Source organism: Procambarus clarkii, chromosome 55 (genome assembly GCF_040958095.1).
Source record: "Procambarus clarkii isolate CNS0578487 chromosome 55, FALCON_Pclarkii_2.0, whole genome shotgun sequence".
NCBI lineage: Eukaryota > Metazoa > Arthropoda > Malacostraca > Decapoda > Cambaridae > Procambarus > Procambarus clarkii.
This window is the reverse complement of record NC_091204.1, coordinates 12,918,551-12,946,041: the sequence shown is the minus strand read 5'-3', so window position 1 is coordinate 12,946,041 and position 27,491 is coordinate 12,918,551. Positions and strand designations below refer to the sequence as shown.

At 41.3% G+C, this 27,491-nt stretch overlaps 1 protein-coding gene across 1 annotated transcript in view; it reads right to left on the bottom strand.

Annotated features, from left to right (window-relative positions):
• Positions 1-273: 273 nt before the first annotated feature.
• Positions 274-27,491, bottom strand: part of LOC138352939 (golgin subfamily A member 6-like protein 2) — a 43,312-nt gene continuing 16,094 nt past the window's right edge. Inside the window, exon 5 of the mRNA XM_069305595.1 lies at positions 274-612. Within this exon, the coding sequence (XP_069161696.1) occupies positions 274-612 (339 nt within the window). The remainder of the gene's footprint in view (positions 613-27,491) is intronic.

The following is a 27,491-nucleotide window of genomic DNA, read 5'->3' as shown; positions in this document are numbered from 1 at the left end:
CTGCTGCTGTTGTTGCTACTGCTGCTGCTGCAGTTATTGTAGCCGCGATGCCGCTACTACCACTGTCCTGCCTCTCCCATTCCCCATCTTCCTCCTTCCTTTCTACTTTCCCCCCTCCTTACCTGTCTCTCCCCCCTCCCCTCAACACCTCTACCTCTCCCTTCTGTACCTCTCCCCTTCCCCCCAGGGCCGCCTCTCCCAGGGGCAGCCACCGGGGGCCAGGACGGGACCCGAGGCCACGGAGCTGATCACTCTGGGTGATAAATTACTGACTTATGCAGAATCAGATTTTGCGGAAAATTTGCAGACGTTGAGGAAACCGGGTTCCTTGAACACCTTGTTGGGGGGGGCCTGAACACCTTGTTGGGGGCCCTGAACACCTTGTTGGGGGGCCCTGAACACTTTGTTGGGGGCCCTGAACACCTTGTTGGGGGCCCTGAACACCTTGTTGGGGGCCCTGAACACCTTGTTGGGGGCCCTGAACACTTTGTTGGGGGCCCTGAACACCTTGTTGGGGGCCCTGAACACCTTGTTGGGGGCCCTGAACACCTTGCTGGGGGCCCTGAACACCTTGTTGGGGGCCCTGAACACCTTGCTGGGGGCCCTGAACACCTAGTTGGGGGGCCCCTGAACACCGTATTGGGGGCCCTGAACACCTTGTGTTAGACCAGTGCCAGTCAACATGGCATGTGGTAGAACAGTGCCAGGCAGTTTATTTACACAGTAATGACTGAATGGTTTACAACTAGTGCATGACGTTGACAAGGTGAAGGGGGATAATATGAGGTGTAGATAAAATCACGTAATAATATGGGTTAAGAGAAAATTTCAGAAACCAATATTAAGAAATAAGACGGTAGCAGACTCCTTGTAGTTTCTTACTAATTATGTGCCTTGGAAACCCTCTCCACCAACGCCCACGGGATGGGTATGGGGTGCATAATAAATGATTGAAACCCCTAACCAGGTAGTTTGGATTAGTGAGGTTAATGTGAAGTGGTCGGTACAGCGACGTCTTGTATCCTACAGGATCAGTGTTCGATCCCCCTATTATCCAAGTGGTTGGGAAGCGTTCCTTCAGGCCTTTCCTCGTGTCTTACCTTGCGATGATTTCGGGGCTTAGTGTCCCCGCGGCCCGGTCCTCGACCAGGTTTCCATTTTCAAGTACTATATATTTGTACTGACTTAGTACTTTCTCCTCATAATTGCCTTCCCTTCTTTGTTTATTTAAAAATAACTTGACTACTCTTGACAACTTTTAGTAGCCATTATGTGATGAAAATTTACCTGTAAACAGAAAATATATACAAATTAAGCAGATTCATTAACAATAAAATATTTATATATCAATAACCAACAACGTAGTCATTCTTAGTCATTATTGTGGGTGTCGTTGTACACTAAACATTGGAAACCTAAAATAAAACACACTAAAGCTTCTCACAAGGGCTTCTAATCCTAGGCTTCAGATGTCAAGTTCACTTCCTGACGCACTGGCGAGGCTTCCCTTAAGTCTTCCCAGTGTTTTACCCGACTCTTCCCTATTGACAGGCGGGAACCCATTGAAATTTAGTAATGTCAGTGGGTTTTACCTACACGTGGAGGTAAAGTTGGTGGTGTCCGCCTACATAGGGGTGTCTTTGTTGATATCTGTGTGTGTGGAGCGGTGTTATGTGAGCAGCACATCAGGGGAATTAACAGTGTATTGTGGTCGAATTTATCTTCCTGTTGTTGCTCTTGTTATTGCTGCTGCTGTTGCTGCTGCTCTTGTTATTGCTGCTGCTGCTCTTGTTATTGCTGTTGTTGCTGTTGTTGCTCTTGTTATTGCTGTTGTTGCTCTTGTTATTGCTGCTGCTGCTCTTGTTATTGCTGTTGTTGCTCTTGTTATTGCTGTTATTGCTGTTGTTGCTCTTGTTATTCCTGTTGTTGCTCTTGTTATTGCTGTTGTTGCTGTTGTTGCTCTTGTTATTGCTGTTGTTGCTCTTGTTATTGCTGCTGCTGCTCTTGTTATTGCTGCTGCTGCTCTTGTTATTGCTGTTGTTGCTCTTGTTATTGCTGTTGTTGCTCTTGTTATTGCTGTTGTTGCTGTTGTTATTGCTGCTGCTCTTGTTATTGCTGTTGCTGCTCTTGTTATTGCTGTTGTTGCTCTTGTTATTGCTGCTGCTGCTCTTGTTATTGCTGCTGCTGCTCTTGTTATTGCTGTTGTTGCTCTTGTTATTGCTGTTGTTGCTCTTGTTATTGCTGTTGTTGCTCTTGTTATTGCTGCTGCTGCTCTTGTTATTGCTGTTGTTGCTCTTGTTATTGCTGCTGCTCCTCCTGTTATTGCTGCTGCTGCTGTTATTGTTATTGCTGCTGCTCTTGTTATTGCTGCTGCTGCTCTTGTTATTGCTGTTGTTGCTCTTGTTATTGCTGCTGCTCCTCCTGTTATTGCTGCTGCTGCTGCTGTTATTGTTATTGCTGCTGCTCTTGCTATTGCTGCTGCTGCTCTTGTTATTGCTGTTGTTGCTCTTGTTATTGCTGCTGCTGCTGCTGTTATTGTTATTGCTGCTGCTGCTGTTATTGATGTTCCTGTTGTTGTTGTTATTATTGCTGCTGCTGCTGCTGTTATTGTTATTGCTGCTGTTGCTTTTGTTATTGCTGCTGCTGCTGTTATTGTTATTGCTGCTGCTGCTGCTCCTGTTATTGCTGTTGTTGCTCTTGTTATTGTTGCTGCTGCTGGTCTTGTTATTGCTGCTGCTGCTGCTTTGTTATTGCTGCTACTGCTGTTGCTGTTATTGTTATTGATGTTCCTGTTGTTGTTGTTGTTGTTATTGCTGCTGCTGCTCTTGTTACTGGTGCTTCACCAGCAGCAATAACAAGAACAGCAGCAGCAATAACAAGAACAACAGCAACATCAATAACAGCAGCAGCAGCAGCAATAACAAAAACAACAGCAATACCAAGAACAGTAGCAGCAATAACAAGAGCACCAGTAACAAGAGCACCAGTAACAAGAGCACCAGTAACAAGAGCACCAATAACAAGAGCAATAACAACAATAATTTCATTTGATAATTATTATTAAACTAATACAAAATTACGAATAAGATTGAATTCATTGAGTGATGTTAATAAATACATTAACTTAGTTAAGAGTAAACTTCAGTTATCTTAAACAGTTATAACTAAACAGTTATCTTAAACTGATAACAGAATGGCAAGAATTTTAATTTAATGTTCAAGAAGAAATAATGATTCAGTGGTTTAAATCTAAAATCATAATTAAATAAAATTAAAGCAACTAACCCGAGGTTGTGTGTGTGTGTGTGTGTGTGTGGGGGGGGGGGGTGTTGGGGGGGGGGGGCAAGAAGAGAGTCCCCTGATCTATCACGAACAAGGAACATGTAACTTTCCCACAGGTGTTATTTCCACTCGGATCTTTCTCCTTTACTGACTGCAGATTCTTGCCCTCTCTTCATCCTGCTTTACTGGTGTGTACTCATCTAGTTGTGCTTGCGGGGGTTGAGCTCTGGCTCTTTGGTCCCGCCTCTCAACTGTCAATCAACAGGTGTACAGGTTCCTGAGCCTATTGGGCTCTATCATATCTACACTTGAAACTGTGTATGGAGTCAGCCTCCACCACATCACTTCCTAATGCATTCCATTTGTCAACCACTCTGACACTAAAAAAGTTCTTTCTAATATCTCTGTGGCTCATTTGGGCACTCAGTTTCCACCTGTGTCCCCTAGTGCGTGTGCCCCTTGTGTTAAACAGCCTGTCTTTATCAACCCTGTCGATTCCCTTGAGGATCTTGAATGTGGTGATAATGTCCCCCCTAACTCTTCTGTCTTCCAACGAAGTGAGGTTTAATTCCCGTAGTCTCTCCTCGTAGCTCATACCTCTCAGCTCGGGTACTAGTCTGGTGGCAAACCTTTGAACCTTTTCCATTTTAGTCTTATGCTTGACTAGATATGGACTCCATGCTGGTGCCGCATACTCCAGGATTGGTCTGACATATGTGGTATATAATGTTCTGAAAGATTCCTTACACAAGTTTCTAAAGGCACATTTCTTACACAAGTTGTGTGTGTGTGTGTGCGTGTGTGTGTGTGTGTGTGTGTGTGTGTGTGTGTGTGTGTGTGTGTGTGTGTGTGTGTGTGTGTGTGTGTGTGTGTGTGTGTGTGTGTGTGTGTGTCTGTGTGTGTACTCACCTATTTGTGCCTGCAGGATCGAGCATTGACTCTTGGATCTTGTGCTCACCTAGTTGTGTTTGCGGGGGTTGAGCTTTGGCTCTTTAGTCCCGCCTCTCAACCATCAATCAACTGGTGTACAGATTCCTGAGCCTACTGGGCTCTTATCATATCTACACTTGAAACTGTGTATGGAGTCAGCCTTCACTACATCATTGCCTAATGCATTCCATTTGTCAACCACTCTGACACTAAAAAAGTTTTTTTCTAATGTCTCTGTGGCTCATTTGGGCACTCAGTTTCCACCTGTGTCCCCTTGTATGTGTGTGTCTGTGTGTGTCTGTGCGTATCTGTGTGTGTCTGTGTGTGTCTGTGTGTGTCTGTGTGTGTCTGTGCGTGTCTGTGTGTGTCTGTGTCTGTGTTTTGCCGAGTGCTTGTTGTAGTTTCCATGAAATTGCACCAATTACCAATTTCGGAAAAGTCCCCGGCGCTCAGTGTGGAGTATAAACATATGGTTCAAGAGGACACAATTACATCGTGTCAGCTTCCTTCTGTAGAATTTTGTTTGCCCTCTTCTTCAGACGTGCATCCCATTTTTAGCTTCGTAACTCTTTATTTGTCGCGTTAATTGTTTAATTGCTTATTAACCAGGTGTAGAGAAGCCACAGTGTCTATATCTCCTTCCGCTCCCATACCTTCTCGTCCCATTCCCTTCTTCTGAAGTCCTTTGCTGGGGAGCACAGAGGAACTGATAAAGCAGGAAATCAAGGAGGCCCGAAGATTGTTATCATTACGCCGTGTAAACACCACCAACGTCAACTTCCCCAGCAAGAGGGGGTTGATGGGGGGTGGGGAGGGGTGAAGGAGAGGGGTGAAGGAGAGAGTCCCCCGTCTACAAGAACAAAAGTTAAGAGAGAGAGGGTTAAGCTGCAGCCCTCAAACGTCGCCAAACCACACCTTTGAGGCAGGAAACTCGGAGGAGGCCCCATTATTATGCAAAGCGGAAACGTGCATCTTGTGAGAATGACAAGCGGGTCCCAGACACCATATGCTGGCTATAATTACTCCAGCAATAACCCTCCTTCATGTACCATTAGTTGCCAGGTAAATACTTTATAATAGACTCAAAACAGACTTGAGTAAGACTTCTTCTGAGCCGCCCGGCTACAGATCCTCCCTCGAAGGAGCTTGACGGAGGAGAGGCATGAACCCGGAGAGGCTTCCTTCAAGGACTCACTCACACACACACAGCAAGAAGACATTAATATATATGACTTCACTTAACCCTTGCGCGCGAGTCAACCAGATGTCGCAACACTGAGATAATGCCCAATCACTCATTCACTCATTACAAGAAGATTGAAAATGAGCAGAGACTGGCGCTTCTATTAGTGCTGACGGTAACAATTTGTAACTACTTGTAATAACTTAATAACTTCACCGCCTGGCAGTTTGTAATGTGTTGTGCGTGTGATTTAAGCGCCTCAGGGTGGTGTTGACGGGCAAAGTCGAGCTGCCAGGAAGACAGGAGTGTAATAGTCATGATTGTGACCTTCCAGAGCATAGCTGCTCCTTCAAGATCTGTGTTCATTGAGGGTCTTGATAGAATTTTAATGACTGTGTTGATCTATGGCGATTAATTTCCTGTTCGTTTCTTGTTTTTATTTATACACATTTTTTTGTGTTTCTTTTGAGGGAAAGATGATTATTTCAGATATATAATTAACAACGTTTAGATCAATTTGCTGTTTGTTCTACTGGTTTAATTTTAGGTTTCTATCGACAGTCACGAAGCTCAATTATATTAATTGTTTAATTGTCTATTGACTATGTGGAGAGAAGCCACAGTGTCTGCATCTCCTTCTCCCTTCCCTGAGGGAATTAGATGAATGAACTGCATTATTTAGCTGTTGGTGCTAGCAACAAGCATAGTCGTTGGGTGCAGATGAAGAGCAGTCCATCCTCCTGAAATGATAATACGTATAGCAACTATTTAGTCAAATATACCAATATGTGCTGTTGTTCCCCAAATGCCCATCATATTTATTATTAATTCTATAGTCTGATAAAAAAAACTAAAATCGAAACTTACATTCCTAGGTCTAGTAAAGGCCTAGAAATATATGTATGTATATATATATATATATACACATATACATACCAAAAGAATAGGGGTGGTAGAAGAAAATATCAAAGTGTTCAGTGAGGATCCACAAGGTCTTCTCTGAGTACTCTTTATTTTCTTCTCCGAGGCTATGGGTCCCTACACTTGCACCAGAGGTGGTACCCCTATATATATATATATATATATATATATATATATATATATATATATATATATATATATATATATATATATATATATATATATATATATATATATATATGTTGTACCTAGTAGCCAGAACGTCGTACTCGGCCTGCTATGCAAGGCCCGATTTGCCTAATAAGCCAAGTTTTCCTGAATTAATATATTTTCTCTAATTTTTTCTTATGAAATGATAAAGCTACCCATTTCATTGTGTATGAGGTCAATTTTTTTTATTGGAGTTAAAATTAACGTAGATATATGACCGAACCTAACCAACCCTTAAACGTCGTACTCGGCCTGCTATGCAAGGCCCGATTTGCCTAATAAGCCAAGTTTTCCTGAATTAATATATTTTCTCTAATTTTTTCTTATGAAATGATAAAGCTACCCATTTCGTTGTGTATGAGGTCAGTTCTTTTATTGGAGTTAAAATTAACGTTGATATATGAACGAACCTAACCAACCCTACCTAGTAGCCAGAACACAGTTCTTGGCCTACTATGCAAGGCCCGATTTGCCTAACATTTTTCTCATTTTTTTTATGAAATGAAAAAGCTCTTCATTTCATTATGTATGAGCTAATTTTTTTTTAAATTTGAGTTAAAACTAACGTAGATATATGACCGAACCTAACCAACCCTACCTAACCTAACCTAATCTATCTTAACCTAACCTAAACTAACATAACTAAATCAATAATTTTTGTTCTTAATATAATATAATAATAATATTTAAAATAAACCAATAGGAAGCACTTTATTGAAAATAATGAAAGTCACTCGGCCTACTAGGCAAATTGGGCCTTGCATAGCAGGCCGAGAAGTGCGTTCTGGCTACTAGGTACGATATATATATATATATATATATATATATATATATATATATATATATATATATATATATATATATATATATATATATATATATATATATATATATATATATATATATATATATGCCTATACTTGCATAAACCACAAGTGAAGATAAACAATCTTTGGACAACACCCACCAGTGGGACTCGAACCCAGAAAGCACAACTACCTTCCAGTAGCTGGCATAACTAGTATGCTTTAACCCACTACGCCATCAGACCTTACAAAAGAAGTAGATAGTTCGAGATATATATATCTCAAACATCTCTACCTCCCGAAGGCACCAGATGAGTGAGGGGTCAGTCTGCAATTTTCGTCAAGCCACTGTCAATGTGAGAGAACTCGTGTCCAGCTTATAAGCCTATACTTGCATAAACCACAAGTGAAGATAAACAATCTTTGGACAACACCCACCAGTGGGACTCGAACCCAGAAAGCACAACTACCTTCCAGTAGCTGGCATAACTAGTATGCTTTAACCCACTACGCCATCAGACCTTACAAAAGAAGTAGATAGTTCGAGATATATATATCTCAAACTCACTATATATCTCACTGGTGGGTGTTGTCCAAAGATTGTTTATCTTCACTTGTGGTTTATGCAAGTATAGGCTTATAAGCTGGACACGAGTTCTCTCACATTGACAGTGGCTTGACGAAAATTGCAGACTGACCCCTCACTCATCTGGTGCCTTCGGGAGGTAGAGATGTTTGAGATATATATATCTCGAACTATCTACTTCTTTTGTAAGGTCTGATGGCGTAGTGGGTTAAAGCATACTAGTTATGCCAGCTACTGGAAGGTAGTTGTGCTTTCTGGGTTCGAGTCCCACTGGTGGGTGTTGTCCAAAGATTATATATATATATATATATTATTAAATATGACCGAAAATGTAAGATTAATAATTCTAACACGAATTTTCTCAATCTTTCGTACATTACGCTTCACTGTTGGAGGTAAATCAAAAATCAATTCTCCAAAATTCATTTTTATTTCTAGTCTGACGCGACACGGGCGCGTTTCGTAAAACTTATTACATTTTCAAAGACTTTAGTTCACAAATACACAACTGAATAGAACTTACGTATCTCCGATTTTATATCTACATTTGAGTGAGGTGGAAGGGGTGATGTGGCATTAACACAAGACAGAACAAAATGTGGTATTAATAGGGTATTAATTTCATCAACACAAGACAGAACAAGAGTATTAATAGGGTATTAATTTCATCAACACAAGACAGAACACGAAGCAATGGATATTGAATAGAAGTGTTTGTAGAAAGCCTATTGGTCCATATTTCTTGATGCTTCTATATTGGAGCGGAGTCTTGAGGTGGGTAGAATATAGTTGTGCAATAATTGGCGGTTGATTGCTGGTGTTGACTTCTTGATGTGTAGTGCCTCGCAAACGTCAAGCCGCCTGCTATCGCTGTATCTATCGATGATTTCTGTGTTGTTTACTAGGATTTCTCTGGCGATGGTTTGATTGTGGGAAGAGATTATATGTTCCTTAATGGAGCCCTGTTGCTTATGCATCGTTAAACGCCTAGAAAGAGACGTTGATGTCTTGCCTATATACTGGGTTTTTTGGAGCTTACAGTCCCCAAGTGGGCATTTGAAGGCATAGACGACGTTAGTCTCTTTTAAAGCGTTCTGTTTTGTGTCTGGAGAGTTTCTCATGAGTAGGCTGGCCGTTTTTCTGGTTTTATAGTAAATCGTCAGTTGTATCCTCTGATTTTTGTCTGTAGGGATAACGTTTCTATTAACAATATCTTTCAGGACCCTTTCCTCCGTTTTATGAGCTGTGGAAAAGAAGTTCCTGTAAAATAGTCTAATAGGGGGTATAGGTGTTGTGTTAGTTGTCTCTTCAGAGGTTGCATGGCTTTTCACTTTCCTTCTTATGATGTATTCGACGAAACCATTGGAGAAGCCGTTATTGACTAGGACCTGCCTTACCCTACAGAGGAAGAACTCTGTAGGGTAAGGCAGGTCCTAGTCAATAACGGCTTCTCCAATGGTTTCGTCGAAGACATCATAAGAAGGAAAGTGAAAAGCCATGCAACCTCTGAAGAGACAACTAACACAACACCTATACCCCCTATTAGACTATTTTACAGGAACTTATTTTCCACAGCTCATAAAACGGAGGAAAGGGTCCTGAAAGATATTGTTAATAGAAACGTTATCCCTACAGACAAAAATCAGAGGATACAACTGACGATTTACAGAGGAAGAACTCTGTAGGGTAAGGCAGGTCCTAGTCAATAACGGCTTCTCCAATGGTTTCGTCGAAGACATCATAAGAAGGAAAGTGAAAAGCCATGCAACCTCTGAAGAGACAACTAACACAACACCTATACCCCCTATTAGACTATTTTACAGGAACTTATTTTCCACAGCTCATAAAACGGAGGAAAGGGTCCTGAAAGATATTGTTAATAGAAACGTTATCCCTACAGACAAAAATCAGAGGATACAACTGACGATTTACTATAAAACCAGAAAAACGGCCAGCCTACTCATGAGAAACTCTCCAGACACAAAACAGAACGCTTTAAAAGAGACTAACGTCGTCTATGCCTTCAAATGCCCACTTGGGGACTGTAAGCTCCAAAAAAACCAGTATATAGGCAAGACAACAACGTCTCTTTCTAGGCGTTTAACGATGCATAAGCAACAGGGCTCCATTAAGGAACATATAATCTCTTCCCACAACCAAACCATCGCCAGAGAAATCCTAGTAAACAACACAGAAATCATCGATAGATACAGCGATAGCAGGCGGCTTGACGTTTGCGAGGCACTACACATCAAGAAGTCAACACCAGCAATCAACAGCCAATTATTGCACAACTATATTCTACCCACCTCAAGACTCCGCTCCAATATAGAAGCATCAAGAAATATGGACCAATAGGCTTTCTACAAACACTTCTATTCAATATCCATTGCTTCGTGTTCTGTCTTGTGTTGATGAAATTAATACCCTATTAATACTCTTGTTCTGTCTTGTGTTGATGAAATTAATACCCTATTAATACCACATTTTGTTCTGTCTTGTGTTAATGCCACATCACCCCTTCCACCTCACTCAAATGTAGATATAAAATCGGAGATACGTAAGTTCTATTCAGTTGTGTATTTGTGAACTAAAGTCTTTGAAAATGTAATAAGTTTTACGAAACGCGCCCGTGTTGCGTCAGACTAGAAATAAAAATGAATTTTGGAGAATTGATTTTTGATTTACCTCCAACAGTGAAGCGTAATGTACGAAAGATTGAGAAAATTCGTGTTAGAATTATTAATCTTACTTTTTCGGTCATATTTAATAATATATGTCTACAGGAAAGACTGCTACCAAAATATACTAATATATATATATATATATATATATATATATATATATATATATATATATATATATATATATATATATATATATATATATATATATATATATATATATATGTCGTACCTAGTAGCCAGAACGCACTTCTCGGCCTACTATGCAAGGCCCGATTTGCCTAATAAGCCAAGTTTTCATTAATTAATTGTTTTTCGACTACCTAACCTACCTAACCTAACCTAACCTAACTTTTTCTGCTACCTAACCTAACCTAACCTAACCTATAAAGATAGGTTAGGTTAGGTTAGGTAGGGTTGGTTAGGTTCGGTCATATATCTACGTTAATTTTAACTCCAATAAAAAACAATTCACCTCATACATTATGAAATGGGTAGCTTTATCATTTCATAAGAAAAAAATTAGAGAAAATATATTAATTCAGGAAAACTTGGCTTATTAGGCAATTCGGGCCTTGCATAGTAGGCCGAGAAGTGCATTCTGGCTACTAGGTACGACATATATATATATATATATATATATATATATATATATATATATATATATATATATACATATATATATATATATATATATATATATATATATATATATATATATATATATATATATATATATTATTCATTTGTATTCATCCCAGGTCATTAGTATTCATCACAGGTCATTAGTATTCACCCTAGGTCATTAGTATTCATCACAGGTCATTAGTATTCATCCCAGGTCATTAGTATTCATCCCAGGTTATTAGTATTCATCCCAGGTTATTAGTATTCATCCCAGGTCATTAGTATTCATCCCAGGTCATTAGTATTCATCCCAGGTTATTAGTATTCATCCCAGGTTATTAGTATTCATCCCAGGTCATTAGTATTCATCCCAGGTTATTAGTATTCATCCCAGGTCATTAGTATTCATCACAGGTCATTAGTATTCATCCCAGGTCATTAGTATTCATCCCAGGTCATTAGTATTCATCCCAGGTTATTAGTATTCATCCTAGGTCATTAGTATTCATCACAGGTCATCAGTATTCATCACAGGTCATTAGTATTCATCCCAGGTTATTAGTATTCATCCCAAGTCATTAGTATTCATCACAGGTCATTAGTATTCATCCCAGGTTATTAGTATTCATCCCAGGTCATTAGTATTCATCACAGGTCATTAGTATTCATCACAGGTCATCAGTATTCATCACAGGTCATTAGTATTCATCCCAGGTCATTAGTATTCATCCCAGGTTATTAGTATTCATCCCAGGTCATTAGTATTCATCCCAGGTTATTAGTATTCATCCCAGGTCATTAGTATTCATCACAGGTCATTAGTATTCATCACAGGTCATCAGTATTCATCCCAGGTTATTAGTATTCATCCCAGGTCATTAGTATTCATCACAGGTCATTAGTATTCGTCCCAGGTTATTAGTATTCATCCCAGGTCATTAGTATTCATCCCAGGTTATTAGTATTCATCCCAGGTCATTAGTATTCATCACAGGTCATTAGTATTCATCCCAGGTCATTAGTATTCATCCCAGGTTATTAGTATTCATCCCAGGTTATTAGTATTCATCCCAGGTCATTAGTATTCATCACAGGTAATTAGTATTCATCACAGGTAATTAGTATTCATCCTAGGTCATTAGTAGTCGACCTGGTCAATGTATACAGGACATTGTGTGCCTGGACACTCATTAAAATTTATTTTTAAATATCAGAAAACTGACGCCGCAATTTTTAATGACTTTCCGATAACATGATTGGCTCTTAATAGCAATTTAAACCAATTAAGCATCATATTAATGGATGGATTACAAACTAAATTAATACTCAACATTATCAAATTAAATGATTAGTGTACATCAACGAATTAATGTCCTTGTGTCTGGCTAACGGCTTTGTTCTACAACAACATATTGGCTACACCAATCAGAAGATAGTTCCTTTATTTTGTGTAAATGTTCTTCGTTGGTGTCGTAGTATGGGGTGGAGGTCTCATTGGCTAGGGCTTGGCTAGGGATTATGTGGCGCGGATGGATAGGGACAAGGGCGAGGTTGGGTCAGGGACGGGGTTAGGTCAGGGACGGCGGGTGGACTAGTCGGAAGCCGGGAGCCGAGCGGACAGCACGCTGGACTTGTGATCCTGTGGTCCTGGGTTCGATCCCAGGCGCCGGCGAGAAACAATGGGCAGAGTTTCTTTCACCCTATGCCCCCTGTTACCTAGCAGTAAAATAGGTACCTGGGTGTTAGTCAGCTGTCACGGGCTGCTTCCTGGGGGTGGAGGCCTGGTCGAGGACCGGGCCGCGGGGACATCAAAGCCCCGAAATCATCTCAAGATAACCTCAAGATAAGGAAGGTTATAAGTCTTGAAAATATGGAGTGAAAACATGGTGCACTTTGACTCGAGGGAAGAACTTCCAGATACAAAAGCTTGCAAGAGCGTGCAAGTAATTTACAAGCTGTATATTAGTTTACAAATATTTTATGAACCCCTGCAGGAGTATACAGGTAGTATACAAGCCTTGTATAAGTATGCAAACAGTTTACAAGCCCTGTAGGAATATGCCAGCAATTTAGAAACCCTTCAAGAGTATGTTGACCAGACCACACACTAGAAGGTGAAGGGACGATGACGTTTCGGTCCGTCCTGGACCATTCTCAAGTCGATCAAGAGAATTCAAACCATTAACAAGCTCTGCAGTCGTATGCAAATCGTTTGCAAGCCCTTCAGGACTTTGAAAGCCGTTTATAAGTCCTGTGGGATCATGTAAACAATTTACAATCCAACGAAAAGGAAGATACACATTCCTCACAAAAGATAAGTCCTGGGTTTGATTCCTGGGCAAGGCGGGATGATTTGGGGATCATTTTTCCATGGTTGTAAATCGATAGGTGGATAGTGTTTTAGAGAAAACATTTCAAGTTAAGCTTTAAAATGAGCTAATATATGAAGAGCTTATGTAACCTGCACATAAAAAAAATAGATAAGAACACGTTTCAAATTTTCTTATGACTTTTAGTGAGTTAAAGTGTAAGTTAAAAGTAATCTAATCTTAAAAGAGTAAGTTAGGCTAAGACGACTTTCAAGTTGAAGCCTAGCTATTAATTTCACAAATTCAAGAAAAATAAATGATATTCTGGGAAGACAAACGTAAAATATTGTGTTTATGTTGATTTATGTATCGAATTGTTTTGAACTGAGTGATTTAGGCCCGAGTGTCGTCTGAGAAGCAAGAAGACACTCGATCTTACCCTCAAGCTGAAGACAATCACTTTACAATCCGTACTCTTACCTAATATGTCGCATTGCTGACGCACTCAACCAATCAGTAAACAAGATTTACAGCCCTGTAATAGTCACATTTTTCTATGGTCTGGTCTCGTTATGTTAGGCTAGGGGCCAGATTCACGAGCAGTTACGCAAGCACTTACGAACGTGTACATCTTTCCTCAATCTCTGACGGCTTTGGTTACATTTATGAAACAGTTTACTAGCATGAAAACTTCCCAATCAACTGTTGTTATTGTTATAAATAGCCTCCTGGTGCTCTGGAGCTCATTAACTGTTTAATAATTGTAAACAAAGCCGCCAAAGATTGAGAAAAGATGTACAGATTCGTAAGTGCTTACGTAACTGCTTCGTGAATCTGACCCTAGGTTTGGATTCAAACGTTTCTGGTTAGGCAAAACAGTTGCATTTTTTACGGAGCAGCAAACTAAGAGAACATGCCGCTTGAAAAGCTAAACTGCCAAGACAGTCCAGCTGGGACGTGAAGTCAGGCATGGAAAACGAGAGATGACAGTTAGCTCATACCATAGGTACATGAACTGCAAATAGTCACTCGTAACCTATATAAAATGCAAATGGTCTTCCCTGGGGCAGAATAAGCTCAGAGTGATGATCTAGATGATGAGAAAAACGGGCAGTGGTTTCCTGAGCACCAGACAAAAGAATTATTTGGCACAATCATACGGCTGTTGGAGAAGCCACCGTTCTCTTTTTGCTCATCAGCAAGAAACCGGGAAACAGTCGCGTGACTGTTTGCCGTATCCACATGTCTGTCGCGGTAATGTTGCTACGCGAGCGCGACCGCCAGTCTGTAAACACACGAGAGCCTCAAGTGTTGCTTCTTTTACAATTTAATTTACTTCAACGGTTCGCAATGCTAGACAGCATATAGGATCTGATGAGGCTTGTGGATCTGATGAGGCTTGGAGGTGTGTGTTGTACTATAGGTTAGGTTATTAAGATCGTTCAATAGCCTCGATAGGGTCGGTTAATAAGACTGTTCAGTAAAATAGAGACAAGTCATGCCTAATTAAAAGGAGTCAAATTCAGTGCGTTTAGCGCCATTTATGAGTCGGCGCCACAGCTCGGCCGGTGTGATACTTGTGCTCTCACTTACCTGTCTTACTAAACACGTGAGTGTATTGTGCTCTCACTTACCCGTCTTACTAAACACGGGAGTGTATTGTGCTCTCACTTACCCGTCTTACTAAACACGGGAGTGTATTGTGCTCTCACTTACCCGTCTTACTAAACACGTGAGTGTATTGTGCTCTCACTTACCCGTCTTACTAAACACGGGAGTGTATTGTGCTCTCACTTACCCGTCTTACTAAACACGTGAGTGTATTGTGCTCTCACTTACCCGTCTTACTAAACACGTGAGTGTATTGTGCTTTCACTTACCCGTCTTACTAAACACGGGAGTGTATTGTGCTCTCACTTACCCGTCTTACTAAACACGGGAGTGTATTGTGCTCTCACTTACCCGTCTTACTAAACACGGGAGTGTATTGTGCTCTCACTTACCCGTCTTACTAAACACGTGAGTGTATTGTGCTCTCACTTACCCGTCTTACTAAACACGGGAGTGTATTGTGCTCTCACTTACCCGTCTTACTAAACACGTGAGTGTATTGTGCTCTCACTTACCCGTCTTACTAAACACGTGAGTGTATTGTGCTTTCACTTACCCGTCTTACTAAACACGGGAGTGTATTGTGCTTTCACTTACCCGTCTTACTAAACACGGGAGTGTATTGTGCTCTCACTTACCCGTCTTACTAAACACGGGAGTGTATTGTGCTCTCACTTACCCGTCTTACTAAACACGTGAGTGTATTGTGCTTTCACTTACCCGTCTTGCTAAACACGTGTGTGTATTGTGCTCATTGTTGTGGCGGTGGTGGTCGGAGGAAGGTGTGTGTGCGCGCGTTGAAAAAAAGTGTAGTTTCTGTTTTGTATGTGAATTATGGCGTCGTTTAGTGTAGAACATATTGGAGAGAAGGCGCGCGGACGGCCCCTGCATCTAAATCAGTATGTAATCACCACGTCAGCCTTCACCAGGTTAGGCGTTGTAGTCTTGCTTCTCCTCCAGTAAAAACCTTTAGAATAAAGGTACTGTTTTGGGGAAACTATCAAAGTTAACTATTGATTGCTCTTCTATTTTGTTATTTTGCGCAGGATTGGTGAATTCATTGTAGAGGCATTGTCATCATTTCACAAACACAAGGCTAGCTGCTATTATTAGGGGAAAAATAGAAGCTGGAGAAACGTGAAAGGGTTCCTAGTAAGTTTCTTTGAAGTAACAGTTCAAGTAGTAACGCAATGCTGAAATATTCTTAATTCTGGTCGATGGTTGAAGGCGTTTCTTGCTTTCACATTCTATACACTTTCTCATTTAATGTTTTATTTGAAGTGTTCAGCGTCATTAAAGTTCCGTGGCGTTCCTGATTTGTATGTGAAGTAAACGTATTATTATTTGGTTCAATACTGGTCGTAAATTTCCGCATCAAATTTTTTTCCAAATATAATTTGTCAGTTATTATATACAAGGAATACTGTCAACGTCAAAAAGTTAGGGAATAGCGATGCGCTGAATAGCCTAATCGGCTTCGGCGCTTGGTCTCGAGCCAAAACTCGGTTCCAGTTCATTCAACACGCAGCCGGCAGTGTAGATATTCATTAACAATTAAGATATAAACGTAATTCATGCAAAATCTCGAAATTTTGCATGAATAGTGTGTAGTGTTAATTTTACGACTGAAATTGCCATTTTTAGTTATTTAGCTTGGCAAAACTATAGAATTTAAACAGTGGGTGGTAGAGTGCAGGACATTAAGATACTCTTTGAGGACGCCAGCTCAGTGCTGGTATTTCTCACAAGATCACCTCACACGAAACCTCTACAACAATCCTCATTTATTCACAGCCTTCAACACAGGCGTTAAGCCAAAGCAAAGTTCAATTTAACCATAAACAATTTGACATTTGTTGTTTTAGAACTTGCGTCAGTTTAACACAGTGCAACATATAACCTAAGTGTGACCCACAAATACAAGTAGTAGTAGTAGGCATCCTGCAGTCTCGGGAGACTATGGAGTTGCGCTCTGGTTGTCGAGGCAGAGGTGCCCTTTCCAGGGCGCAAAGCCAGGGTAGGTCGATATGGAGAAGCTGTTACTCGTGCAGCAGGTCCCCGCCCTCTCCACGATCTCCAATAAAATTACGCTATTAAATGTAAATTAAAAAAAAATATATATATACAGTTGATGCAACCCTCTACCTGGGGATATGTGGTCATATTCAGCTGTTGACTATACCCTCCCTTTGTTTCTCCTAATCAGTCTGGTGTTGACAACGGCTGTAAAGCGGCTGAAACGTTCATCTTCCTTTCCAATTTCTTTGTGGATTTTCCGCATATATACAATTTTGGATACTTTAGTTTTTAATAGTCTTATTTCTACTACTTTATATTATTGGTTTGTGTAAGCTAAACGGTTCTTCACCAGTTGGCTTACTGTTCTCATTTTAGCACCGCGAGTACACTAATTAGGGGTCAGAAAGTTTTGTCTTGAATTCGTTAACATCATGGAAGTACAACCTGTTCTCTTTATAGCACTTCGCATTTTTACGTATACTTTACTGCTATACTTTTTATAGGCCAAAAACTGCTATACACGAAAATGGATGCGACTAACGAAATTGACATAATGTGTTGACCATTCTCAAGTCGATTGAGAATGGTCCAGGACGGACCGAAACGTCGTCGTCCCTTCACCTTCTAGAGTGTGGTCTGGTCAACATACTTTAGCCAAGTTATTGTGACTCATCGCCTGCATTGACATAATGTCCCGTAGTCTGTTCGTGGATCATCTGGTGGGTTAGGTAAGGGCACAACAGTTTCTTGGCGTTAAGAACGCTCGCGAGAACGGGCCTTTACCTGTTTATATTATTCAAAATTCAACGAGGCTCTCTCACTAAATTTTGAATAATCCGGTCACAGAAGTCTTTATCCATCATCTTTTCCTATAGGTCTGGTCGATATCAATTGTGTTCCTTCCGGAAAAAATGAAATTCTATATAGCAACCAACTCCAGTGATTTAATTTTGTTAAATACCAGCAAAATCGATGGATGTTCATTATGTAGGATCCTATATTCATTCGTAATTAGTTTTGCTGTAATGTTGTACTCAGGAATGAATGAATTAATTAACGTAATGAAACGTGCTGAGGGAGGGAAGGGAACTAACAGGGGGGGGGGAGGGAAGCACCAAGCCATTACGACTATATAGCACTGGGAAGGGGTCAGGATAAGGATATGGGATGGGACGCGGAGGAAAGGAATGGTGCCCAACCAGTTGTGGAAGGTTCGGGATTGATCGCCGACTAAGTAATTAAGAATCTGTTTCCTTAATTAGGATTACGATTTGTGAATACTTTAGATTTAACCCACGTGACGCTAAGTTGTTTAGTCACAAACAATAATGCACTGCACTATTGTAATTCGAATTGAGCCTCTTCCCAAATAATATAGTGCTCCAAGGAACTGCATCCAAACAGCGGACTGCCACATGGATCTGGAAGCCTCTCCAAGGAATCACGAATCCTAACGTTTAGCGTTTTATCACTTCTCCAGATATTCGTCAGCAAACCCCGTGTCATTCATGCTTGAATATTTTACTTATTAAATAACGACCCCCTTCCACCCCTCCTCCGCCATTACCGCACAAAAAAGCCTTAACTATACATAAATTAACAAGAAATTAACATTGTGTTTGTGGAATTTATACGAGCATTGCTATCTATCTTCACATGCGTAAGCACCCACACGTCTGCAGAAAGATTAAATTATTTACCGTGTTTCATATTTGGATCAATCGGGATAAACTGAGCAATTGTTGTAACTAAATGATAAAGAGTTGTCGGCCGTATTCACAGAATTATTGTAAATATTAATTATAAGTGAAAACACCATAGCCTACGCGGACTTGCACGAACTATATGCTGTCAAATTTGGCAGCTATATAACCTCTTGTATCCAGATGAGCCCTACGCAAGGAAGGAAGCCATATTCAAGGAAACAAATATTCCTTCGGCCGGATACACGTTACATCGTCCACCAGTCCGTCCTCCAAAAATTGGGAGGTAAATGTAACAGTCCCATGTGCAATTATGTACTATGTATGGCAGTCAGGAAATGTACTTAATACACTTAGTATTAAAACTTACTGTCAATTCGGAGGATGGGTTGCGTCCACAACACGCTTTACTAAAGGATTTTAAAGTGTAATCTTACTCATGTAACACAAACCAATAACCAACCAAGCCTAGCATGAGCTAATCCATCCTACTCGTTATAGGATGCCCTCACTTTTATTCTTGTGCAATTGCTGTTCTCAGGCGGATTTGTAATGTTGAAGGTTTTTTAATGATGAACAGTAAACACGTGTATGATTTTCTGCTCCTATTTATAGTTCTGAGAGTAGAGCAGGTATATCCACTCTTTAGCTGGCGAGTAATATTAACCTTCATGTTAAATATATTGCCCCAAAATAACATGAATTATTGTATCGCTATATTCATGAGACCTTCCCTACTAATGATAGGTTGTTGATGTTGGGCATTAGGGACAACAGTAGGTGTGACCAATGTACTGAAATTGAGAATAATATGCATATATTTTATTTCTGTAAGCAGAAAGTTGTTCTTGTAAATAGTATTACAGACACTTTTAAGTTTATGTGGATTGCCAAGCATTAGAGTGGATTTAATAAGGTTTTTAATGTTTCATATTGACATAAAGTGCAAGAAATTACTGACTCCCAACGACCAAAGCACTAGTATAAAATGCTATGATTTGTTCAGATCTGAAACCTATATCTATGGACAGCACCAAACGTCCACCAGACTGTGCGACACAGTGGTTGCAAGGATCAGGTTGTGTTACCGTTACCTGTGGCAGGTGGCTACAGGTGACGGATATCCCAATCCTGAGCACTCCAGGTGCAAACTCTGTGAGCAGGAACTGCGGCATGCTCTCCCACACTACATCACCGAATGCCCAGTTATTAGACCTTTCAGACCAGTTGGCATGAGGTACCTGGAGCTTTGCAAATACTTTATTCACTCGTATTCTTATTTTGGGTACACAGTGTACCCAAAATTTGCATTGCAGGCTACTAAACATATGGCCCTGTATGACTATCCATCCTGCGAGATGGGTACTTTTATTATCACTGCTGCCTTATTCATTCTTGTGCTCATGATTTCCTCATAACGAACCCCAAGTCTGTCAGTGCAGACTACTGTTCACATGCCTCTGTATGACTAACCATCCTGTGTGATGGGGATTTTTTAGCATCACGTAGCTAGCTTTTTGACACACTGTACTTCCCTTCATATAATCGAGGGTAGCTGCACAAATGCAGATGTACCTAATATATTAATAACAAAAATTAAGAATACAATAATTATGCTACTTTCGGATTACATTTGTTTTGTGTGTGGATAGGCAGGCAGGAGGGTTACTCAGTAGATATAATATTAAAATATTGAAGTTCTTGCGAGGCAGGATCAAGTATAACATTTGGGGTTTAACTCGTGCTCTGTGATACGAAAAATTGGTTTACCGAGAATTATATAAACTATATATAAATGTGGTATTTTCCTCTGTAAATTGATGTAAATATGATCTTTATATATTTTCTTTTATATATATATGGAAGGGAGTACCACCTCTGACTAGAAGAAGGGTACCCTTAGCCCTCGATGAAATCACACATAACGCATTAGAAGGAAATATTTAGGTCCCCTCCAATACAATTTGTTTGTTTTTCTCCTACCTCATCTTTATATACAATCACAATCTTTGTATTTTATATTATTTAACAAAGAAAAAATGCATCCTACCCTAACGATATAATAATTATAAACGGTTTTAGCAATCTGAAAAAAGTGTTGTCAAACTCTTCTTAGGTCTAGGTACCGTTACTCCCCCCCCCCCTCTATAAGAAACTAGCTATTTTCATTCTAATAAAACAAGTCTAAAAGTACTTACTCAAGCAAAATAAGCCTTTTATCCTTGTTCAAGCAAAATAAGTCTATTATTCTTGTTAAAGCAAAATAAGCCTATTTATCCAAATTCAAGCAAAATAAGCCTTGTTCAAGCAAAACAAGCTTTACTGTATTTAAGCAAAACATGCCTAACTATTCATATACTAAACATACCTGTTCCTATTTCGACAACGCAAGCTTGGTTATCTTCATACCAATTGAAAACGGTTAGCTATCCTTATACTAGTACAAAAATATTAACCACTCTTATTCGGCATCCCAGGAGATGAACCTACTAATATGCCTCCCAAACAAGCCTAGTAATTGAAGGAAGGCAGTAAAATATAGAATAGGGCACCATATAATTCCCGTTGGGACGAACCTATTTACATTTAGATATGAGCCAGGGGTTTGATAGCAGGAAATCCGTGAGTTAGGAATTGTTTTTGCAACTTTCTCACGCTCGAGGTTCCCATTTAGTGTCTCACAGGCACTTCATCAGAAAGGGAGGAAAAAAAGAAGTCATAACCTCCGGTACATTCATGAGGAGAACAGAAAGTTTATATCTCTTATTGAGGTTTGAAGGAATTGATGCAGTCAGGTCTTTGTATGCAGGCGACGAGTCACAATAACGTGGCTGAAGAATGTTGACTAGACCACACACTAGAAGGTGAAGGGACGACGACGTTACGGTCCGTCCTGGACCATTCTCAAGTCGATTGTCTTGATCAAAGGTCTTTGTACACCTGTGCTTCCTGTGATGTTAATGTGGATCATGGTACAGTATTTATAATTTGTGCGTGTTGCTTCAGGATTTTCTTGCGGTGACGTTGTGCCACGAGGCTATTGTTTGCTGTTGTTTGTGTTTAAAGCCATGTAGGCATTATTAAATATGGGCTTTGACTTGGACAAGAAGGAGCTATGAATTAGAATTTTTAGCGCGAAGACTTGCACAAAATCATCAGTGCATTTTATTTACAAGGTAAATATTGCTTTATTATTTCTAGTTAATGTAATTTTCTGTGAAACATGGTTGTATATTAGCTGCCAGCGTATATTGTAAATACTTATTATTGCATTGTATTTTCCTTTCAATCATTAATGTTGCTTCAACTGAATATTCCTCTTCCTATACATTTACAAAATGTGTAGAGACTGACATTTATTGGATTCTTAATTTCCGGCATTTCACTTCAATTTCAAACTTTAAACTTTATGAAATATGTTGTGTGAATGAAGCCATAGTATCTAATTCAACTTTATAATATAAAAAGTCCTTATAATAAGTTAAAATTTAATATATCTTATATTGTTTGACCTTAAAATTAAATGACATCAGCAGTGATAATGTAATAAGATAAAGTTAACAGAACCAGAAGAAAATATTTACTTGAAACAGCTATTTATACGGAAAATACCATTTACAAAAAATCCCCTATCTACTTTGTGAAAAAGATTACTAGTGGACTTGTATGTAAATATTTCGTTTTCTATCACATTAACTATTTTGATTTATCAATAAATTAAAAAAATTGCCTTAATATTAAGCCTATCTCATAAATTTTGTGATAAATTTGCATAACTCTTCACGTTAAGTCATCCACATTAAACAAATGAAAGATTTCACAATCGACTTGAGAATGGTCCAGGACGGACCGAAACGTCGTCGTCCCTTCACTTTCTAGTGTGTGGTCTGGTCAACAAAGATTTGTGATTAAATTCATGATTTTATGTATTTCTAATTGAAAAAGTGTCTAATTTGACAAAGTATCATATATACAGCTTGCGTTAATTATTTGTTTCCAGACGTGCAAGGACATTTGAGGAACAGGCAGGCCCGTCAGATTGTAATGGTGTTAAGAGTGACGTATAATGATATGTGGGGATATGATGAAGCTGAATACAATTGCTATTATGTGGCGAATCGTAGTGCAATTTCTATTATGTGCTGAAGAATAGTGCATATGCTATTATATGATGAAGCTTGATGCAATTTGTATTATATAATGAAACTTAATGCAGTTTCTATATGATGTTTAGTGGCATTGTTATTACGTAGTGAAACTAATTCTTTTGTAATGGCGAAGCTTAAATTGTGATTGAGAAGCTTGTTTTCATTTTTATCGTAATGTATAACTTAATGTAATTATGATCAAGTGAAGCTTGATGTAATTATGATAATAAAGTGAGAATTAAAGGAATTACACGATTAGGCGTAGTGTATTTATGACAAACTGAAGCTTAATGTAATTTTATATATTCAAATTAAGAGTATTTGGACTCCTAATACATCACCAGCATCATCAGTAGCATCAGCACCACCAGTAACATTACCAGCACCAGTAGCAGAACCAGTAACACCACCACCAGTAGCATCAGCAACAGCACCACCAGTAGCATCAACACCAGCATCATCAGTAGCATCAGCAACAGCACCAACAGTAGCATCAGCAACAGCATCACCAGTAGCATCAGCAACAGCACCAACAGTAGCATCAACAACAGCACCAACAGTAGCATCAGCAACAGCACCACCAGTAGCATCAGCAACAGCACTACCAGTAGCATCAGCAACAGCACCACCAGTAGCATCAGCAACAGCACCAACAGTAGCATCAGCAACAGCGCCAACAGTAGCATCAGCAACAGCACCACCAGTAGCATCAGCAACAGCACCACCAGTAGCATCAGCAACAGCACCACCAGTAGCATCAGCAACAGCACCAACAGTAGCATCAACAACAGCACCACCAGTAGCATCAGCAACAGCACCACCAGTAGCATCAGCAACAGCACCACCAGTAGCATCAGCAACAGCACCACCAGCACCACCAGTAGCATCAGCAACAGCACCACCAGTGGCATCAGCAACAGCACCACCAGTAGCATCAGCAACAGCACCACCAGCACCACTAGTAGCATCAGCAACAGCACCACCAGTAGCATCAACAACAGCACCACCAGTAGCATCAGCAACAGCGCCAACAGTAGCATCAACAACAGCACCACCAGTAGCATCAGCAACAGCACCACCAGTAGCATCAGCAACAGCACCACCAGTAGCATCAGCAACAGCACCACCAGCACCACCAGTAGCATCAGCAACAGCACCACCAGCACCACCAGTAGCATCAGCAACAGCACCACCAGTGGCATCAGCAACAGCACCACCAGTAGCATCAGCAACAGCACCACCAGTAGCATCAGCAACAGCACCACCAGTAGCATCAGCAACAGCACCAGTAGCATCAGCAACAGCACCACCAGTAGCATTAGCAACAGCACCACCAGCACCACCAGTAGCATCAGCAACAGCACCACCAGTAACATCACCAGCACCAGTAGCAGAACCAGTAACACCACCACCAGTAGCATCAGCAACAGCACCAATAGTAGCATCAACAACAGCGCCAACAGTAGCATCAACAACAGCACCACCAGTAGCATCAGCAACAGCACCACCAGTAGCATCAGCAACAGCACCAACAGTAGCATCAGCAACAGCACCACCAGTAGCATCAGCAACAGCACCACCAGTAGCATCAACAACAGCACCACCAGTAGCATCAGCAACAGCGCCAACAGTAGCATCAGCAACAGCACTACCAGTAGCATCAGCAACAGCACCACCAGTAGCATTAGCAACAGCACCACCAGCACCACCAGTAGCATCAGCAACAGCACCACCAGTAGCATCAGCAACAGCACCAACAGTAGCATCAGCAACAGCGCCAACAGTAGCATCAGCAACAGCACCACCAGTAGCATCAGCAACAGCACCACCAGTAGCATCAGCAACAGCACCACCAGTAGCATCAGCAACAGCACCACCAGTGGCATCAGCAACAGCACCACCAGTAGCATCAGCAACAGCACCACCAGTAGCATCAGCAACAGCACCAACAGTAGCATCAGCAACAGCGCCAACAGTAGCATCAGCAACAGCACCACCAGTAGCATCAGCAACAGCACCACCAGTAGCATCAGCAACAGCACCACCAGTAGCATTAGCAACAGCACCACCAGCACCACCAGTAGCATCAGCAACAGCACCACCAGTAGCATCAGCAACAGCACCACCAGTAGCATCAGCAACAGCACCACCAGCACCACTAGTAGCATCAGCAACAGCACCACCAGTAGCATCAGCAACAGCACCACCAGTAGCATCAGCAACAGCACCACCAGTAGCATCAGCAACAGCACCAACAGTAGCATCAGCAACAGCACCAACAGTAGCATCAGCAACAGCACCACCAGTAGCATCAGCAACAGCACCACCAGTAGCATCAGCAACAGCACCACCAGCACCACCAGTAGCATCAGCAACAGCACCACCAGCACCACCAGTAGCATCAGCAACAGCACCACCAGTAGCATCAGCAACAGCACCACCAGTAGCATCAGCAACAGCACCAACAGTAGCATCAGCAACAGCACCACCAGTAGCATCAGCAACAGCACCACCAGCACCACCAGTAGCATCAGCAACAGCACCACCAGCACCACCAGTAGCATCAGCAACAGCACCACCAGTAGCATCAGCAACAGCACCACCAGTAGCATCAGCAACAGCACCACCAGTAGCATCAGCAACAGCACCACCAGTAGCATCAGCAACAGCACCACCAGTAGCATCAGCAACAGCACCACCAGCACCACCAGTAGCATCAGCAACAGCACCACCAGTAGCATCAGCAACAGCACTACCAGTAGCATCAGCAACAGCACCAACAGTAGCATCAGCAACAGCACCACCAGTAGCATCAGCAACAGCACCAACAGTAGCATCAACAACAGCACCACCAGTAGCATCAGCAACAGCACCACCAGTAGCATCACCAACAGCACCACCTGTAGCATCAGCAACAGCACCACCAGTAGCATCAGCAACAGCACCACCAGTAGCATCAGCAACAGCACCACCAGTAGCATCAGCAACAGCACCAACAGTAGCATCAGCAACAGCACCAACAGTAGCATCAGCAACACCACCACCAGTAGCATCAACAACACCACCACCAGTAGCATCGGCAACAGCACCACCAGTAGCATCACCACCAGCACCACCAGTAGCATCAGCAACAGCACCAACAGTAGCATCAACAACAGCACCAACAGTAGCATCAGCAACAGCACCACCAGTAGCATCAGCAACAGCACCACCAGTAGCATCAGCAACAGCACCACCAGCACCACCAGTAGCATCAGCAACAGCACCACCAGCACCACCAGCACCACCAGTAGCATCACAGCAACAGCATCACCAGCACCACCAGCAACAGCACCACCAGTAGCATCAGCAACAGCACCACCAGTAGCATCACCAGCAACAGCATCACCAGCACCACCAGTAGCATCAGCAACAGCACCACCAGTACCATCACCAGCAACAGCACCACCAGTAGATCACCAGTAACAGCACCACCAGTAGCAGCACCAGCAACAGCACCACCAGTAGCATCACCAGCAACAGCACCACCAGTAGCATCACCAGCAACAGCACCACCAGCACCATCACCAGCAACAGCACCACCAGTAGATCACCAGTAACAGCACCACCAGTAGCAGCACCAGCAACAGCACCACCAGTAGCATCACCAGCAACAGCACCACCAGTAGATCACCAGCAACAGCACCACCAGTAGATCACCAGTAACAGCACCACCAGTAGCAGCACCAGCACCACCAGTAGCATCACCAGCAACAGCACCACCAGCACCACCAGTAGCATCACCAGCAACAGCACCACCAGTAGCATCACCAGCAACAGCACCACCAGTAGATCACCAGTAACAGCACCACCAGTAGATCACCAGTAACAGCACCACCAGTAGATCACCAGTAACAGCACTACCAGTAGCATCAGCACCAGCTGTTAGGTTAGGAGAGGAAACTTTCAATATAATGATTTTATGACGTTTTGAAACCTTAGGAGAATTTCCTGCTCTCTTAACCTACCAGACCCTTTTGGACTTTTTTCCAAAACAACATTTATTTTCAATTTTTTTCATTTTTAAATTACGGCCTTTTATGGCCGTAGCGCATACGAGCGAAAAACGACGTAATTTGTGGCTCCCGCCTCTGGGGCTGGGTGCATGACTTTGCTTATATTACCAACCTGTTCCCGGTGTAGGTGGTTCTTGTGTTTTAAACGTGACTTCAGTCGTAAGATTACAATTAAGGATTGAAAACCCTCTCCTGTTTAGATTTCAGAGTTATCACTTGGATGAAAATGAAGTTGCATTATTTTAATCTTCGAACGCTCTGATAAATACGTCAAATTATTAGGGCTTCACGAAAGAGCGTGGAATGAGAAAATGTAGAATTTGTAATGTGCATTATTAACATAAAGACTGCTTGGGAAAAGATTGTTCTGAAGTGCTTTCTAATGGAATATATTTGACTCGGGAATCCCGTTAACTA